Source organism: Apodemus sylvaticus, chromosome 10 (genome assembly GCF_947179515.1).
Source record: "Apodemus sylvaticus chromosome 10, mApoSyl1.1, whole genome shotgun sequence".
In the NCBI taxonomy this organism is placed as follows: Eukaryota; Metazoa; Chordata; class Mammalia; order Rodentia; family Muridae; genus Apodemus; species Apodemus sylvaticus.
The window spans coordinates 60,631,175-60,650,435 of NC_067481.1; the positions used below are offsets into that span (position 1 = coordinate 60,631,175).

General features: G+C 47.3%; 1 protein-coding gene across 1 annotated transcript in view; it reads left to right on the forward strand.

Moving 5' to 3' along the window:
* Positions 1-18,854, forward strand: part of LOC127693896 (heparan sulfate glucosamine 3-O-sulfotransferase 3B1) — a 35,334-nt gene extending 16,480 nt beyond the window's left edge. Inside the window, exon 2 of the mRNA XM_052195148.1 lies at positions 14,980-18,854. Coding sequence (XP_052051108.1) covers positions 14,980-15,598 — 619 coding nt within the window. The 3' untranslated portion in view covers positions 15,599-18,854. The remainder of the gene's footprint in view (positions 1-14,979) is intronic.
* Positions 18,855-19,261: the final 407 nt, after the last annotated feature.

The following is a 19,261-nucleotide window of genomic DNA, read 5'->3' on the forward strand; positions in this document are numbered from 1 at the left end:
TGGGATGTGATCAGAAAACCCAGGTGAGACCATCTGTGCCCACTCTGGGCTGTTAGCACCTTGAGCAGACTAGTCAGACCGTGAGCAGCTGGTGGGCTGGCATCAGGAGCTCTTACCCTGCCTGTGTCTGCGCACTCCCAAAGCTGAGGAGTTCCATTTATTTGCTCCAGAGAAGATCCTCTGCTTTCTCAGGTTCTGTAACTCCTAAACGCAGAGGAACTGGCCCGTGGCATGGGATTTAGTCGTTAATTTTAGTTTCTTTTCATTTTTTTGCTCCCTGCCAGCGCCCCCTGCCCAACGCCTCCTACCTCAACATGCTTTTGACCAGAAAGAGTTTTGCCATGTAACACAGCTCAGGATTTCCTCTGACTTGCCTCAGGTTTCAGACATACCTCACTGTACGTGGCCGCACACCCTTTTGTGCGTCTCATTTCTGTTCTTCAGACAGGAGCTTCAGTGGCTATGCGTTTTCCTCTGTGAGAGATCAACAAGATCTTTGTTTCCTTCAAACCATGAGCAAAGCCAGCCCTTTTCTTCTTCTTTAACCTGCTCTTGTCAAGCGTTTTGCTACAGGGACAATGAAGGCACAGCTAAACCACAGCCTTGTGGAGTTAGGGCCTCTCCATACTGTGCTTGGTCCCAGGCTGTCTGTCACTTGGGAGTCTTGGCACCTTTCAATGACAAGTTACCCTGCATTTAGCAAACCCAGGAGAGCTTTCAGTTTGATTTGTTTTCCAAACGTGCTAATAGGGCTGAGGAAAACAGGCTCTGATCCTTTCTTCAGGTGGTGTTTACTTAGAGGCTCAGTGTGTTCTCAGTCCAGGGAGATGGGAGTGGATTTCCAGGGGAGAGATGATACTGAGAAGTTAGATCTGGCTTTGTCAGACCCCAGAGAACCGCAGAGGCTCAGTGGTGCCTCTCTGAGGGAGGCAATCACTGGCTTACAGGGGCAATCCCTAGCCCACACCAGGCATCTTCCCATCCCACCCCCACAATGGCCAAATGTCTTAGCAGCAGCCTGATAGCCTAGAATCTGAAACAGCATTCATCAGTCTGCTGCCCATTTCTGTCTAGGCTTTCTTGAGAGCCTGAATCTTCTTGGTTTGTGATCTTTCTTGAATGTCCCCACCCTCAAAACTTCTGGGGAAGTGGGAGGGGACTGTCCCTTAGGTGGATCAGAGCACACAGGTGCTTAGGCCTTGCTCTTAGCGCTCCTGTTGTCAGCTTTCCCCTCTTTCATTTTTTGAGTGTGTTGACTTTCACTCCTATTGGCTCCCAACCCCTGACTTCAGTATACACCATTTTGTTTATCTTGATATATCTTTCTGGGAAGGTCCATAAAGTGTTTGGTGTGAGTGTGTGTGTGTGTGTGTGTGTGTGTGTGTGTGTGTCTAAATACATATGTAATAAATGACATTGAAAGAAGTCCAGTAGTTAGGAATATCAAGTGAAGTCAGGAATCTGCCACAGTTGCTGCCTTTTTTGTGACTATCTTTTTGGGAATAGGTAAATGGCAGTTATGCAAATTCAGAGTCCTGCTGTGTAGAACAGCTCAGGATTATCTCCAGCTTGAAATCCTCTGGCCTCAGGTTACACACACACACACACACACACACACACACACACACACACACACACCACTAGATCTCAAAGTTCATCCAATTTTATTGTTCCAGGATAATGAAAGGGAGAGGATGACTGAAGGAGAGAGGAAGGGGGAGGAAAAGAGGAAGGACCACCACTCCTTTCCAGATGGACGGAACAAGATCATGATAAGGGTTTTTATTTCCCATTATTAGTGAAGGAAACAGGCAAGTCTTAACTGCTTTAAGAGCAAAGCTAAAAGAATTTGTGTTGTAAGGGAATGTTGACAGGAATTTACAAATGGATGATGAACCTTGGCATAGAGAGGTGAGAAGGAAGATCCATGGACCTTGGGCCAGAAAGGCTTGCTCTGCGTCTCCACGTGGCAGGCTTCCATCCCGATGAGATGCACGGCCTGCAACTTCGGCAACTCCCAAGTCACCAAGGCCCCAATCTCAACAGTGCACATCTTTCCAGTGGAGACATCTTAATGTTTTCTTATTATTTCAAACATGTTTCTGGACTTCTGTATTGATTTATTTAAAACTAGTCTTTGGCAGACTCATGGAACTGATAATTGACTAAAACCTCAAATCCTTTTGAAGACCCCTCCTGGTGTCTCCTCCTGAGGTAGCACTTCTTCAGCTCCTGCTTGGGGTGACATCTTATTCCCTCTGAGGCCACAGGCAGGTTCTACCTGCCTCTGGTTGGTTTGTTTACTCTTCGTTTCTCTAGCAATCATCCAGTTTTGTCAGTGTGCAAACAAGACAGGCCCAGTCTCCAGACTCCCTGAGGACTAGTCAGAGAGGCCTGATAGAGGTTATGATAAGGCGCACACGTTTGCTGGGAGGAGAACAGGTTACTAAAGTCAGCAAGGGTTGCATTCAGATTTATTACATCAAAATGGTTACAAATGCTTTTATAGTCACATCAGTGTGTTTCCAGATTCACTCGTGGGGACATCAACACAGCAGGCAGCTGTAGGAGCATGTGCCATCTGATGATGCTGCCCTTTCCTTTTGGGTTGGCGGCATCTGGGGATGGGCTACACTAATACATTCTATAGGTTTTATCTGATAGCCAGGAGGATGTCAGTTTGAATATAGGGGTGAGTGGTGAGTGGCTATTGAGAATAAAGACAACCCAAGATTGTTTCAGCTTCTACTCTGCAACAGTTCAACTTCTCACACACCAAAGTTCAAGTCAGTCAGGCTCCAGTCTCTGACATAACCGTGGCTTTTTTCCCCCAGGAACTTAGTTTCACCTTTTAGGGCTCAATCCATTGGGAGGTCCCATGAGCGCTATCCATTTGGAGGCTTCCAGAAGTTGTCTCACAAGTTGTCTCACTAACTTATCTTCCATCGAGGACATACTGCTTAAATGGCAGCCTTCTTTTTCTCTGGCTGCTGGTCCCGGCAGACTATCTCAGCCTGCCATCGCCTGACGGATGCCTGGCCACGCCAACCCATGTGAAGAACAACCGAAGCAGATGGTACATCCTGCGGCTGCTCATCACAGCCATCCTCCTCGCTGTCACTAACCATTGTATTTTATGGGTTTGCACCAGAGGGCGTAGCTTATTACCAGCCAACATACACGAGGGCTGCCTGCTCATGCTTCTCAAGCGGCCTAAATCCTCTGATCTCAGAGCACATTTGTTCTTTGCTTTTGATTGACATTCAAGCCTGGGACCTTCTTAATGTCGATGGCCTCTTAATGTAATTGTGTCACTTAATGTAATGGGAGTGGTGACACATCAACGTGACATCGTTGAGAGTTGGAGGCTGAGACCCCGTGATAATTTATCCTTCCAGGTTGCCCTCAATTCTCTTTACATGTCTGCCCCATGACCTTCCGTTCTATGCTGTAAGCATAGCTTAGCGGGCTGCTTGCTTTTTGATGCCTCGACAGCTTTCGAGTGCTCTCCGGTATTTTGCTGTCTTACTGATTCTTATTTCGAAGATGGGCGACTTTAAAATTCTCAGTGCAATTAATTATAAAGCAAAACGTGGAAGGCTGTAAGCTGTAGTAAAATATTTTGCTTTCAGACGTATAGGCATGGGTCTGGAGAGGTGATTCAGGGGATCGGAGGATGGGGTGTCCTTCCAGAGGACTGAGTTCGGTTCTCATTACCCACGTACTGACACATATCTGTAACTCCATTTCTGGGAGGATCCAATACACCTTTTTACCTCCAAGGGCACCAGGCAGGAAAGTGGTGCTCAGACATAGATGCAAGCAAAACACCCAGATTAATAAAATATGAAAGCAATTAAAAACCAGATATATAGGTTTAAAAAGAAGTTGCCAGGCTAGGTTTCAGAGGGACTTGTGCAAGGCAAATGGCTAAGCTCTTGTCATTCTTAGCTCCCTTGGTAACTGTGTAGCTAGACTTGATTTCCTTGTTGTGTCTACTTTTGTTCCCTTTGTGTGGACAGGGTGAGTATACTTTCTTCAGATCCTATACAATAGTTACCAATCAAAGTTTCCACCCTTTTCCTGTCTTCCAATGTGAAATATACCAGGCCAATTGGAGTCTGTAGTGATCTGTTGCATATTTACCTAGATTCTAGAAAACATGGCTGACTGTAACAATGAAAAAGTGAGTCTAGACAGGGTGGGGGAACCCTTGTCTCCTGCTCTCTGACTCTGGGGAGCTTCTAATCAATACTAGCTGTGCTGGGGTTCCCAACCTCTGTAAAGCTAACGCCGTGCCGTGCCCCTCCCCCCACCAGTCAGCTTCAAGTGCAGAGACAAGAAGCCATCCCGGAATTAGATGGAGAGAAGCTGGGCAAAATGAGGCACAGCAGATGGTCCTTGGTCCTCCTCAGCAGTGCTTTCAGGTTCATACCTCGTGAGTTGCTGTATTTCTAAAATATTCTTGGGTCCTTTAAAGTCTGTGACAAGAGGCAGGACTCTCCTGCCTTCCTTGGAGAGTGTCAGTGGATAAGCAGAAAAGAGGTGGGTGGGGGAGGGCACTGGATTAGCCTTTCTCTCCTATCTATTTGTGGGGGGAGGGGAGAAGGAAGCTCACTGATGGCTGGGACCCTGACGTCACCAGCCTCTGGTGGACCTGTGTCTCCACACCCTTGTCTCTGCCTCATCCCAGGTCCTGCCTCCGTTACCTTCGTGACCGGCATCCTTGGTGTGTCTGAGAGGAGAGTGTGTGAAGTGAGAGGGATACAGGGATCGGGATTCTTCTCGATGATTGTTCTTAAACAAGACATTGAACTTAAGAATTGAACCTGCGCAGTGTCTGTTCTCTCCAGTTGTCCATCCCTCACCCCGGAGCTAGGGACCATCAGAAGGAACGAGGGCAGGCCACCCTCTCCCACCCTTGAAAGACTTCAAAGCTCATTCGGCTTCCAACTATGTTAGAGTGAAGGAGGAGGAGGAGGAGGAGGAGGAGGAGGAGGAGGAGGAGGAGGAGGAGGAGAAAGGAAGGAAGTTAAGTTAGTAGAAGGACAAACATTTCCATTTCACAGAAGAGAAAAAAACAGCCAGCCAGACCTGGACCGCTTTTCCTCGTACTACAACCAGACAGCTTACAATTAGGCGCCTAGGTTTAGGGCGTATTTGACACTGACCTCTCCCAGACTCTGTCTCCTGAGGTCTGTCCTCTGCCCCGAGGAGCCTCTTGTAAGCACTTATCATCAAGTGTGGATGGTTTGTACTCTGTCCGCTGGCTTGTGCCAACTTAGTGCTGGCTGCAGAGGAAGGCCTCAGTAGTAAGGGTTGCTTTACTGTTAGCTTTAAGCTGATCTGTTAATTCAATTAAAACGTTAGTGTATCATCATCATCATCACCAGCATCATTATTCTTATTGTCATTGCTTCTGCGCAGGTGCCCGCACGTTCCTGCTCGTGTGGGGGGGGGAGGAAGAGGACATCTTTTGGGACTTAATTCTCTACCTCCACCTTCTGCTCTGGGGACTGAACTCAGGTCATGGAGTTTGGGGGGCAAATGCTTTCGCCTGTTGAGTGGTTTAACTGGCTCCAGTGTATTCATTTGTAGAATTGGAGAAACTGAGTCCAAGGCTTGGTACAATGCAAGGCAAGGCAGGAACAGAAGCACAGGCTTCCTTAGGCTAGTGGGGCACTGTGTAGAGAGGGTGACTTTCTGATCCTCTGAATTTTTGGAGTCAAGTGGGGGTGGGGTCTAACACAGCATTTTCCATTGGTTCTTGAGTCTGTACACACACATACACACACACACACACACACACACACACACACACACACCACACCACACCACACCACACAGTAAACGGCCTAAGCCCAGATCCAGTGTGTGAGGGTGAAGGCACAGGGCTGGGCCTGCATTCCTGACTCTTGAGAACCAATCATTGTGTGGTGGGACTCTACAAGTAGGATTCTGGGCCCATTCAGTTCTTTCTGGGTCTCCAGCTGCCCCCCCCCCCCCACTGTCTGGGCCTTTTTTTTTTTTTTTTTTTTTTTTTTTTTTTTTGCTTCTGCTTTCTACAAAGTCTGCCTGCCAGAAAAAACTTCTGTCTTTCTAATGATTTTAAGGTTTCCTTTTTTCCAGGAAACAGGGCAGAGATCCCTCTGATTTCGCAAGATTTATCCTTCTCAGGCCTTGGCGAGGTGCAGTAAACAGAAGCGTCTGAGCTTGGAGCGGGAACACAAAAGCCCATTAGCTTTTCACTGCCCCCTCCGAGGCCCAGCCCCTTCCCGGAACAGGAACCACCCCCTTTGTGAGCTGGGCCTAAGACCCAGGCAAAGGCCTGAGGAAAGGGGGCTCCAGCTGCCTGGGCAGTGAGATGCTCACTGCTTCCCACCCCCCAGCATTGAAAAGCTTTTATTTCAGGGCGGCATTGAAACTCCAGGACAATGGAGGCCAAATCCTTGGGCTGCGGTTGGGGCCAGGACGGGGAGCCATCCTTTGTTATTTCTCTTCTTTCCAACCCATTACCTTAAAAAAGAAGAAGAAAGAAAGGACGAAAAGAGAAAGGACGAAAGGACCCACGAACTTTTTTAAGAACCGTGACATCACTTCCGCAAGACCCGAAATCTAGACTATTTACAGTTTCACTTGAAATTATTTTAAAGTCTCCCAAAGGAGTGCTTTGATATGCAAACATCTCCCCAAAGGGAGACAGTTACTTATGGAGATGTGGCCCTTTGAAGGGGCTCAGGGCTGGTGGGCTCCAGGCCTCTGAGGAAGTGAGAAGGCCCAGATGAAGGCCCACACTGACAACTGATAGCACCGACCTCCTCCGCCAAATGGAGTCCCCTGGGAAGACCGTGGAGAGTACCAGAAAGGAGAAGCGATCTCGGTTCAGCTTACACTTCCCGATCGATCGCACACGCGGGCTGACTCGCCCAGCACAGCTTTTCCAGCCCTGGCTCGGAAGTGTCTTCCTGCAGAAGGGGACAAGGGAGGAACTGTTGTTCCCTCACTCCTGAGGCCTCACTGTGACTTACCATATCACCAGGTGTAAACACAGCAGAGAATCTGGGCGTGTCAGGCAGGCTTTCAGTGGGCTTTAGTGCGCATGCCTGACACTGCTTGCTTACCCCAGTAGAGGGAAGTTAAGTTACAGAGGGTGTGCCTGCCCTTACCCTGCCCTCCACCACTGTCCTGCTACAGGCCTAAGGCAGATAGGGCTCAGGAACCATGATAAAACCTCTGAAGTAAAGAGCCAAATAATCTCCCGCCCCCCCCCCCCCCCAAGTGGTTTCTCTCAAGTAATTTGTCACGGCAACAGGTTGCTTTAGTGTCCTAGGAGGGCTTTCTGCCCTGGGACACCTCCCACCTATGCATCCTCCCCTCCCTAGATCCCAGGACATTTTCAGTTCCACTACTAGTGTTTATGAGTTGCCAAATGCTCATAAAAAGGACACTTGGGTTACTCCGTATCCCCTTCCCCCTCCTCCACTCCCAACCCAGGCACTGGAAGGCAGCTTTCTGGTTGCTGAGACCTGCCCATGACTGTGCAGATTCTGGGGAGCTATTTTTTTTTCCCTTTGGAAGGGGTGTGGAACACAATCTTCCTAGAAAACTTTGTTTCTTCTGTTCAGTGTCTGAATTGTCAGAGGCTAGGCAGGGCTTTTGGGAAGTGCTAGAGCCGGTGTTTCCAGGCCTGGGTCTTGAGTTTTTTGGTCAATATTGTGGAACTGAAGCCCAGTTAGCTTCTTCCATGGGCTTATTTAACAGATGTGGAATCCAAGGCCTGAGAATTGGAGAATGTAGCCAAGGGGTCATGCTGCCTGGAAGCAGAGAAACTCACAAAATAACTTTATTTCAATGCTTCAGAAACTATAGCTATTTTATCGACATCTCTAAGTATTGAATGACTATTTTCTCATTTTACCCGTATTTTCCCTGGAATGGCATCGAAACAAGGACTAGAGAGCGTTTGGGAGGTGTCAAGCCTTGGTGGGCAAGGGCTACAGAGGAGGCTTGGGTGTGGCAGGGCTGCTCTGTCGAGATTGTGGCATTTTTTGACTGTACCTGTCGCTGTTCTTAGTCCTGAGCACGAATGTAAGTTTAAAATGTGAAACTTTTAGCCGGGCGGTGGTGGCACAGGCCTTTAATCCCAGCACTTGGGAGACAGAGGCAGGCAGATTTCTGAGTTCGAGACCAGTCTGATTTATAGAGTGAGTTCCAAGACAGCCAGGAATAAACAGAGAAACCCTGTCTAAAAACAACAACAAAAAAGTAAAACTCTTTAAAAGAAGAAAAAGTCCCTGTTGGCATTCAGAGAACATGGGGTATTTCCATGGTAAGGAAGTGATGTTCTGTGGAAGAGGAAGTGGGGTTCATAGCCCCTGTTTGCCCAGCTCCTCTCTTTCGACTGAAGACCAGACCTATCCCACACCAGCCTTGTCTCTGAATGTCATTAATGCATATCAGCTGTTTTGTGTGACTGTCCAGCATCTGTTGAGCTACAGTGAGGGGGTTACACCCATTTTAATAATCTTTCTTTTCGCTGCATTGTTATCCCATTCAAACAGTAAATTCAGTTGCTGGATGGTCAGATTCAGGGTGTTGCTAAAGGGGAGAAAAAGAACAAAGAAAAACAGGGTAGTGTTGGGAAACAACAAAATCGGAGGCTGCGTCGAACTCTTCTGATCCATTCTCATTTCTGAAGATCCCCTAGACTTCATTTTTAACAACTTGCTCTTAGCAGCTCTTAGAAGCTCTACTAGAATTTGGGATGCTGCCAGTGAAATGAGAACCTCTTTCCTGGGAAACAGCTTTTGTACTGAGTTCTCCAGTCTTCAGGCAAAGGCACAGAGGAGTTGATACCCTGACCCCAAGTTGGGGATAATAGCCATCACCTTTCCCTCCCTGCCTGAATATTAGAGAAGAAGACCAAGTCTACCCATGCAGGCACATAAATGCAGTGGCTTCAGAAGCTGAGGCAGGAGGATCATAAGTTCAAGACAAGACTTGGAGACATGTGTCTATATCAAAATAAAAAGAGGATTTAAAGAATAGTTCAGTGATGAACTTAACCAGGCACATGCCAGACCCTGGGCTCAGGATCTAACTAACATCACCACCAACAGAGGGACAGTGAAAGCAGCTCAACAGACCTTCCTTCCTTCCACTCTCAGCTGTACTTGTCTCCAACTGGAGCCAGTTTCCCTGCCTCGCCTTCCCACGTACTGGGATTCTAGGCATGTGCCACGATGCCCAGTTCTGGTAGCCAATTCCTACTACAGTCAGTTGAATTCTGCGGAACTTAAAAAAAAAAAAAAACAGGGTTTAAGCCACCATCTGAGTGAAGCAGGAAATGTGGCGATGGAGGGCTTGTTCTTTCTTCGGTCTGGCACCGTGTGAGCCTTGGGCAATGGAAAGAGACATACATGGCCACTGGCTTCGCTGTGTCCCACGAGTAAGGGCGTATTTCATCTGCTGCAGTTTTAGTTTACCTCATTATAATCTACTCATAGTCAGAATGTGTGTGTATCTCTCTGTGTGTGTGTGTGTGTGTGTGAGAGAGAGAGAGAGAGAGAGAGAGAGCTCTGTTGAAGACAGAACACCCTTCACTTCCATTTGCGGTAAGCCACACTGTATTTCTATGTTCCTCACTGAAGTGGATAGCCCACCAGGAAGGAGCACAGCCTCATTCCTGTGAGTTATAATGGGTGCTGAGAGCGCGCCTGGCCCTCCTTTCTCCTGACCATTAGGACTTTGACCCAAATAGTCTTAGACTCACCAAATGACTTGTATTTCTGCTCACAGTATTGTACCCCATGCACATTTAGAAAAAAGAGTTCTTTCATTTTGTGTGTATGTCCACCAGAGCTAGAAGAAGGCATTGATGTCCGGGAGCTGGAATTACTGACAGATGCAAGCTGCCGCCTCCTGGTACCAGTGCTGGGACTCAAACTCAGGTCCCCTCTACAACAATCTTGACTACTGAGCCATCCATCTCCCCAGCCTCCTCTCCCCACCTCTTTTTGGAGACAGGATCAGTTGACACACCAAGATAGGCCTGGAATTCCTTACGGAGCCAAAGCTGGCCTCAGGCTGTGGGTCCTGAGTGTGTGTCTCCCTCTTTCCTTCATAGTAGCCCTAAGTACCCACGCGGCACCTCTACTTAGGTGCATGCGAATGCCAGTGGGGGAGGGGGACAGCCCAAAGTGCAAGATAGAGTCCAAGGCCATGGACGCCCCATCCTGTCTGCACAGGAGAATCATTAAAGAGTCCTGTGCTGGAGCCGTGCCCAGGCAGGGCCTGGTTCATTCAGTCTGTCTGGGTGGAGCCCAGGCATTTAGTCCTTGTTAAACCACCCTCGGTGGTTCTGATGTGCACCCAGAGGTAAACCTGAGCAGCAGTGAGATGCACATGACTTTCTTGTGAATATTCCCACGAGGTCAAAGCCCTCCACGCCCCTCTAAGCCCACCTATCCTGTAGAGTACTGCTTTGAGATCTAGCTCTTTGGTCTTGGGTGTTCCTGGAAGTTCATGGGCATTTCTAGGTCCTAAAATAGGGTGACAAGTCTCCCTTGCTCTGCAGGTTTCACCACATGAGTAGATCCTTTCTGCTCTCTGTCACTTCTGTTTCTGTTCTGTGGTTCTGAGGCAGTGCCTCCCAGGCCGGCCTCGGGGACTTTTGCATTCATGATCTATGTATGAGTAGAGTCTCATTGCTTAGCCTTGAATCCCTATTCCTTCAGCTTCCCAAGCAATTGATGGTACTCCTGATCTGTACCAGGTTTTTGTGCTTTCAAAGACCTTTCCCACCTAAGTGGCAAAGAGGAGAGGAGGGGCTGAGCCAGTGGTTCTGGAGGGCAGGGGCTGTTGGACCCATTGATTTTTTCCAAGCTCCATAAATTGCAAGTAACAATGGGAATATGTGAACCAAAGAGGCTTTTTTTGTTTCGAAATCTGACTCCTATTTGAGCAATTATGATCAGCAGTGATCTGATTGGGACTTAAGTATCTACCATTAAGATTATAATCTGTGAGCTAGAGGTATTTAACCTATGAGCACACAGGTGTCTAAAGAAAGACACGCTAAGCTCTGTGCACTCTTCGACCTGCTCAGATACAGGGATCACTGAAAAGGAGACATGCCGATGGGTGTAAAGGGATGCCCCAGAAGTCTCAGCTCTGTGACCTACGCATCACCTCTCCGCTTTAGACTCTGCTTCTTCATCAGTAAATTGGGGATTACATACCTACCTCAAAGGCCTGTGGCGAGGGATTAAATCAGATAATGCATGTGAAAGTTCCTTTGTGAGCCTCCAAAGCACAGTATAATTATTAGCTGTGACTATCCATTTGAGAAACTGGCTTTCGTAATGAACAGCTCAATTACTCCATGGGATATGCTTCTGTGGGGGCCAACCTGGGGCAGCAGCGGCCTCTGGGAAGGGCAGGCAGCCTGCTCAAGAGGGAAGGTCTTGCCTTTGGCTGAAAGCCTATCCTTTCTCTTCTGCCTAACTGTGAAGCTCAGAGAAGTTATGGAAGGTGTGTGTGTGTGTGTGTGTGTGTGTGTGTGTGTGTGTGTAGTGCATGGAAAGATGGAAAGTCAATCTTGGTTTTGGAACCTGTTGGTAGGATTGGGGTGAGGGAAATGAACAGCTAGCTTTAAGAGAAGGGACCTATCTATAAGCACCTGGAAATTTCCATGCAAGGAGTTCTTTATATTCTTGACTAAATTTGAGTCAGACCTCTGAGCCTTCACTTTTCTGTTGAGGTATATGTCAGAGATCGATGCCTGGTCTTTCAGATCTCAGAGCCTGATAGAGATTTGAAGTCTGAAGTCTACAGAGGGGGCTTCTGGAGGCTTTTAGTGCTGGAGAACACAAACACATTCCTGACTACATACTGTGTGCATCAAGCTCACTGGAGAGAGTAGCCTCAGGTTCTCACAGTCTCAGAAGGGATTGAGTCTCACAGTCTCAGAAGTCGGTCCCCTGGCTCCATTATTTTAGCAATTATCAAAGTCCTGTAGCTCGAGGAGCGTCCTATGAGGTATGTCCGGAGACAGGGGTTTTTCTAGTCAATACCACATAACACTCTAGCGTTAGCAGAGTAGCAAATGTTTGGGCACACAGTAACTGCCCATAACTTAGGGACTTTGTAACATAGCCACTATTCCTTTTTACGAGTCTTGTGTGGCTTCCTATTCTCAAGTGACTCTTGAGACATTTTTGTTCAGTTACCACCTGACCCTCTTTAGGGATGCTGAGAATTGAAAGAAGACTGTGGAGCCAGGCACACGGAGAGCAGATCCTTGTGTCTATTGCCCTCTGTGGAAAGAGCTACTTGCTCTGTCTTGCCTTGGCAGAAGGTGCTGGGTATCATTTTCCAGGTGCCAGTAAGGTACTGGTCTGGGTACCAAGATTAGCTTCCCAGTTTCCTAAAACTATATATGAGCAGACATCATCCTTGCTGTCAGTGTTCAGCTGAGGAAAATGTTACAGGACTGGGCAGGTCATCTGTCCAGGGTTACACACACTTTAATACACACTGGTCTTGAGAACTACACCTGGCAGACAGACTTCAAAATCTATGTCAAGTCGAATCCCGAAGACAGACATCCTCTTCTCTACGCTGATTCCCAATGGCTGCGGCCACCCAGGGTGGGGGCACGGGATTGCCTCTTACCATGGCCATATTGCTTTTATTTTGAATCTGGATTTCTTATAAGCTGCCCAGTTGCAGACAGCTCAGCACAGAGAAGAAACCTAGCTCGCGTCTGAGCTGACCCGCTTTTTAGAGACATGCTAAGTAAATTGAGAGCTGGAACTCCTTAATCCTTGATTACCTTAGCCTGATGGCACCGCTGCTACCCTGTACGAAGTGGACAAAGTGGGTTAATCTGTCTTTAGCACCCAGCGGGGCTGTGAGGAGCTTCCTCTAAGCCAGGCGAAGTGTGCTGGTGCGGAACGCCCAGTGGGCTTGTCCTGGAAGGAGCTGCCCTCTTGAGAAAACCAAACTGTCTGTCTTGTGTAATAAAGTTTATGCTGTCACTTCTAAAAAATGTGCTCTGATTACTGCCTCAGGCAACATGATGGCTTGAAATTAGACATTTAGAATGTTCTACCGAGAAGGAAATATTTACCAAAACAGCAAAACAACGAAAAGATGTGAAAATCGTCTCTCTTTTTATTTCAGCTTTGTGCTTCAGCAAAAATCAGTCAGAATTTCTACCCCATAGCTAGTGGGTGACTTTAGATTTGTGACCAAATATAGTGCCTCCGTATTTAATTCTTATTAACTTTAATATTTAATGCTTTTATATAGTGAAACTCAAGAATCATAGACGTGGGATAATACGGAGGCCAGAGTGATATTATCAGGCACGCACCAGCCATGATGAGCATGTATTCATGCGCTAAGCATGTTGACTATTGACGGTTTAGATTCTCATGAAACCCCCACGAGGTAGCTATTCCTCTCTCCATTTTCACAAGTGATGAGAAGACACCCACCCACACCTCAAATCAAGGTAACAAGCCACAGGGCCGGGAGGAGCTGAACCCAGGCCTGAGTTCCAGACCCACACCCTTTAAGTGTTAAGCTAAAGCATTGTGGCTCTGAAATCCTCCTTTGGTTCTCTCAGTCACTCAGCAGGTAGATGGGATTATTCCAGTTTTGCACATTAGGGTGCCAAAGCTCATAGATGTAAAATAAGTCATCTTCTGGTCACACAGCTGGGAAGCCAGAGAGAGGATTCTCGGTTCAGCCCACTCATACTGTCAGATGCTAGGGAAACACTGTTAACAGCGTGCGTGTGTGTGTGTGTGTGTGTGTGTGTGTGTGTGTGTGTGTACATGGCTATACATCTGGACACCTCCTCATAGGAGGATGCCTCCATCACTCAGATCCTCTCTCTCTGTCCTTCAGTTTGTCACCTGCAGAGATGTTGCAGAACCTTAACTCATAGGCATGTCTGTATGTCATATTCACATTCTTGCCTGCCACGGCCCCCACTCCCATCACCCCCCCCCCCCCCCGGGCTTCCTGATTCTGTTCCGCCCATGTTTCCCTGTGCTGGTCTTTGACTGGTACTGTGTCTACTTCCTAGAGCTCCTTCATCCAGCTTACTGAAGGTGGCTTCAAGTGGACTGACAGGCCTCAACTTACCCAAGAGTCATAGCTGTCATCCCATAGTCACGGAACAGAATCTCTGGGATAGCACAAACTACTACAAATGGTTTCTATTCCACCTGCCTTCTGTTTTCACATCTTGTAATCAAGGGTGTCTCACTGCACCACTGATTTATATAGTCAATATGACTGTCATTTACCAATGCAAAAACCCAGACCAAACCCCGTGATGGCCTATAGTGACTGTGGTTGGTGAAATTAATCATCTGGTAGATATCTTGAAATGATTTTGTCCTGATGGAATCTAAGATATTTTCGGAAGCACCTAGCACACACAGTGCTTGAGAGTTTCACTTGGTATGTTTCTGTTTGTGCCGGTTTCATGGCCCTCTTGGATAATGCCTGTTCGGTGGCCTTTTGAACATTTTATCAAGTCATATTTCTGGTGCTCAAGACCATCTGGGCTTGGTGGACATGTGAAGGACAGGCAACCTGAGTTCGCGGTGCCATTTCTGAGGGAAGACCCAATCAGGGCTTTGTGGGGCCATGTGAGATCCTGATACTCTGAGTTAACTTAGGGAGAGGCTATGCCTAAGCCCGCACCTCAGAGTCATTGGCCTTGCCCTTCTGCCTAAGGGGAAGGAGCTTCAGCTGGGAGCTATTTGGCTTTCAAGTCCGGGTGGGGAGGTGCAGAGTATTAATGCACCCTAACTCTAAAATCCTGTATCCTGTTGCGTTTTTCTGTTTTTTTTTTTAAGGCCTCAATAATAAGAGGGAACCGAGTTATATGTGATATTGAGCCCAGAAGCTAAGGAAGCTATATTTTCTAACTCCAGATTGTTTCTTTGCCTTTGGCAGGGACTTGATGCCCAGAACCCTTGAGGGACAGATCACGATGGAGAAGACGCCCAGTTACTTTGTGACCCGGGAGGCACCCGCGCGCATCTCGGCCATGTCTAAGGACACCAAGCTCATCGTGGTGGTGCGCGACCCGGTGACCAGGGCCATCTCGGACTACACGCAGACGCTTTCCAAGCGGCCGGACATCCCCAGCTTCGAGAGCCTGACGTTCCGCAACCGCAGCGCGGGCCTCATAGACACGTCCTGGAGCGCCATCCAGATCGGTCTGTACGCCAAGCACCTGGAGCCCTGGCTGCGCCACTTCCCCCTCGGCCAGATGCTCTTTGTGAGCGGGGAGCGGCTGGTCAGCGACCCGGCCGGCGAGCTGCGCCGCGTGCAGGATTTCCTGGGCCTCAAGCGCATCATCACCGACAAGCACTTCTACTTCAACCAGACCAAGGGCTTCCCGTGCCTCAAGAAGGCGGAGGGCAGCGGCAAGCCGCACTGCCTGGGCAAGACTAAGGGCCGCGCGCACCCCACCATCGCGCGCGAGGTGCTGCGGCAGCTGCGTGACTTTTACCGGCCCTTCAACCGCAAGTTCTACCAGATGACCGGCCGCGACTTCGGCTGGGACTGAGTCTCCCCTCGCCGCTTATCTATTGAGAGAGAGAGAGTATATGTATGTAAAATGTACAGAAATCTATTTTATAATAATTTATTTTTAATTCACGAGCAATTAATTCACTAAGCTGCCTAGCCACAGTCTGCAGAGAGTTTCAATCACGGTCTGTTAACATTCCAAAGTGTTTTAACTCCGATATTTTGTTCTGTCCCTCACAATCGATGGTGCTTCCGTGTTCTCCTCTCCGCTCCCCACTGTATTTAAGAAGAAGAAAAAGCACAACTTGAGAATTTTTGTTACGGGTATTCAGCCTTCAATCACCTTGGGTTTTCCACCTGCTATCTCCTTGGGTCTTGGCTGCCTCAGCTGGTGGTGGTATTTTCTTGCCTGGATACCTCCTGGAAGTACTGAGCTGCCTCAGTGTCCTCTAGTCAGAAGATAGAATTCACTTAAGCAGTTCTTTACCCTCAGTGATGTAGCACCAAGGTGCATTTCTCCCGCCTCCCTTACAGGGATGTCCTTATGACCCCGACTCTCCTCCTGCTCCCCTCCTACCCTCTGTCATTATTCAGCTGGAAGTGTATGCAAACACTTGATCCCTTTCCCAGATCCCATGGGTGAGAGGCTTGGGTGCTGCTTTACAAAAGAGGTGACCTCTCTTTCGCATAAGAGGGTGCCACAGTCCTTTCTTCAGTCAGACATTTAGGCTATGACACACCAAAGAGTCTCCCAGGATTCCATACACAGCCACCTGCTCAAACCTAGGATGCTGGATGTTGAGACCCATAGGGGTCAGATGTAGCCCTTGACCTGCAACATTTATAGCGGAGTTGCTATGTGTAGACCCACCTAGTGTTGGGCAGGAGGCTCATGGCCTCAGTAGAGAGATGTGGCAAGCAGCCCAGCAGAGGAAAGGGAGCCTGGCAAATGCCTATGAATTCTTAGCCCACCCCAGAGATTACATGGTCTGTATGTAGGCAGCGTCCACAGCAGGTTGGATGGTCCTCTTGAACCCAGGCTGGGAAAGCAGGCTGTGCACGTGCTGCTTGTAGGTACTCAAGAGTCAAGCCTGACTCTAGTGCAGCTTCCTCTGAGGTCCTGGAGTCTTAGCAGAGAAGTCACCAGCTTTGCTGCTAAGAGGCAGACGATATTCCCTGTCCCTCTGTGCTGAGAGGACACTGGAGGGTCCTTTGGCTAGTTAGTGGCAGTTGGATAACTGTAATGACATTACACCATGATACATTCAGTCAGAATGCTTCTGCCCCAATGGATTGTCATCTGAGTTAGATTTTCATCAAGAATGTGTAGATGGTTGAAATAAATGACCGTATTGTGATATTTGCAGAGGAATTTTTTTTTTTTTGGACACTTTATGGGCTAACTTGACGGGATGAGCAAAGTTACATGGAAAGAGAAGATATACTGCCTTTAGAAGCTAATGAGAGGTGTCTCTAGGGATAGTTTGATAACCAAAATTTGTGGTTTTCTACAAGTTACAGCCCAGCTTGAATTAGCTCATTCTGGGCAACAAAATAGTCCCTGGGCTATGATCATCCCTTAGATGTTACAATCATTTCTTCTTTTTTTCTTTTTCTTCTTCTTCTGCAGAGCTGGGGATAGAATCCTGGGCCTATTGCACACGAGGCAAACTCTGAGCCACATTCCCCAGCCCATTTCACGGTCATTTGTTCATTTTCTTCTGTCCGTACTTAGTATTGCCTGCATAATCTCCTGACAGGCAGGTGGGTGGAGATGCATGCATGCAAGGTGCTCACCGCCTCTGCTCTCCAGTGCAGATCCTGTTTGACATCAGAGAAAGGGCTCCTCCCCTCACATCGGCAGAATCTTGCTCACAGGCAGAGGCAGTTGTCAAGGGCCTTCACCAAGGCTTTCTGGCTGCTCCCCGAGTCTGATGTAACTCATGATGTAGAAGGACAAAGAGTTCAGAGACTGGTACACAGCCAAGTGGGGAGGGGGTGTGTGTGAGCCTTCCTGCCCTCTTCCCAAGCTGGACCCTTTTTTTTTTTTTAAAGTTGTTTATTCTTTGCTTGAGAATATAACAAAAAAAAAAACCCCAGGATGTATTGAGGTAGAAGGAAGCCATTTAGTCATGAACACTGAAGTGAGTCAAGATTCTGTCCTGAGTCAAATCCTTGGATCTGAGCAGATGTCGATAATTAGTGCTGATGGAGCAGGGTGAGCTTTCAGTGTTAGTCCAGTAAGTCAAACAACATGTGCACCTCTTTACCAGGCCCCCTCGCTTGTGGTCCCTGGCTGATCGGACCCTGCAGCTGTCCCGAGATGCTGCTTCATCATGAGATAGTCGTTACACACGGCCTCTGCTCAGAGGAGTTAGGTAACATGGAGAATTAAGCCTTAGGTCTGTCTCTTCCTGTCCTGGTCATCGGCAAGGCCACTGAGTGTCACTTCTGAACTGCTAGGAGACAGACACCAGTTCATGTCCTGGCAGTTTGTCCCACCACGTGTTTGAGTTTTTGTTTTTGTTTTTCCAGTTTATAGGAAAGCTCTGGCATATTCCTGGTGTACTTTATTTCTGAGAAGTTTCATTTCTTTCCTTGTTTGAAAACAAAGAAAAATTCACAAAAACTTAAGAGTTTTTTTTTTCCGTGTTTGTTTGTTTTTTTAGTTCCTATCCATGGAAAGCCTTGTCTTGGGGGATGTTTGCATGTAGGTGTGTGTTCGTTTACTCGTAGCACCTATAAAGGTACTTCGGGCAGAGTGACTATGGAATAAACTCTTCATTGAGTGGTGGAGAGATGTTCTGGGGGGAGGGGACTCTTTGGGAGTCATTCTGAGTGACAGATGCACTTCAGTCTTGGGAGAACCCCAGTTGCAGATTCTACCTGGCTGCTCTCCTAAGAATCAGAAATGGAGGCTCCAACAAGCCAGTGAATATCAAAGGTGTTAATGTGGACACCCGGGGTCAACTCTCTTTTCAGTTTTCCATACAAATGGTTAATGAATTTTTGAATGTGTGGTTAGTTTTTTCTTTCATTTTTATAACATTAATTTATGACTGAGTTTCATTCAGCCCAGTAATCAAAAATGCTGTGCAAGTTCTTACAGTATGTCTTCTATAACGTGGATGTTAGAATAGCCAATATGTACAAAAAAAAAGATTAAATCAAGTATTTTGTCCTATGTATAACACAAATTAATTTTACACAGAGAAAGATGTTTCTAGGAAAATGAAATTCTGGTAATTCATACTTTTTCTTTGTATGAACAAATAAAATATATTTTACCAATATGTGGGTATGTTCCTGTTTTGCCTTGTGTATATCAGTTGGAAATTTTGATATTGATATTTTTATATTTTGATATATCTATTGATATTTTTCAATAACTTGTTACATGTTTACACACTCTCAAAGGCAGGTAGATTATTTTTTTGAGTGGGTGGGGGGGGCTTCTTTGTTGTTTGTGTTTTTGAGACAATCACACACTGTAGCTTAGGCTGGCTTCAAACTCACAGATCTTGTGTCAGCCACCTGAGTGCTGGAATTACAGGCTCTGCTGAGTTTTCAGCCTGGTTTGCTATTACATTAAAATAATTCTGTTTCGGTTTTATGTGCACAAGTGTGTGCTGAGTGCACTGTGCATGTATATGTGAGTGAACCTGCAATATCTGATTCTCTCCTATCATGTAGTCTCAGG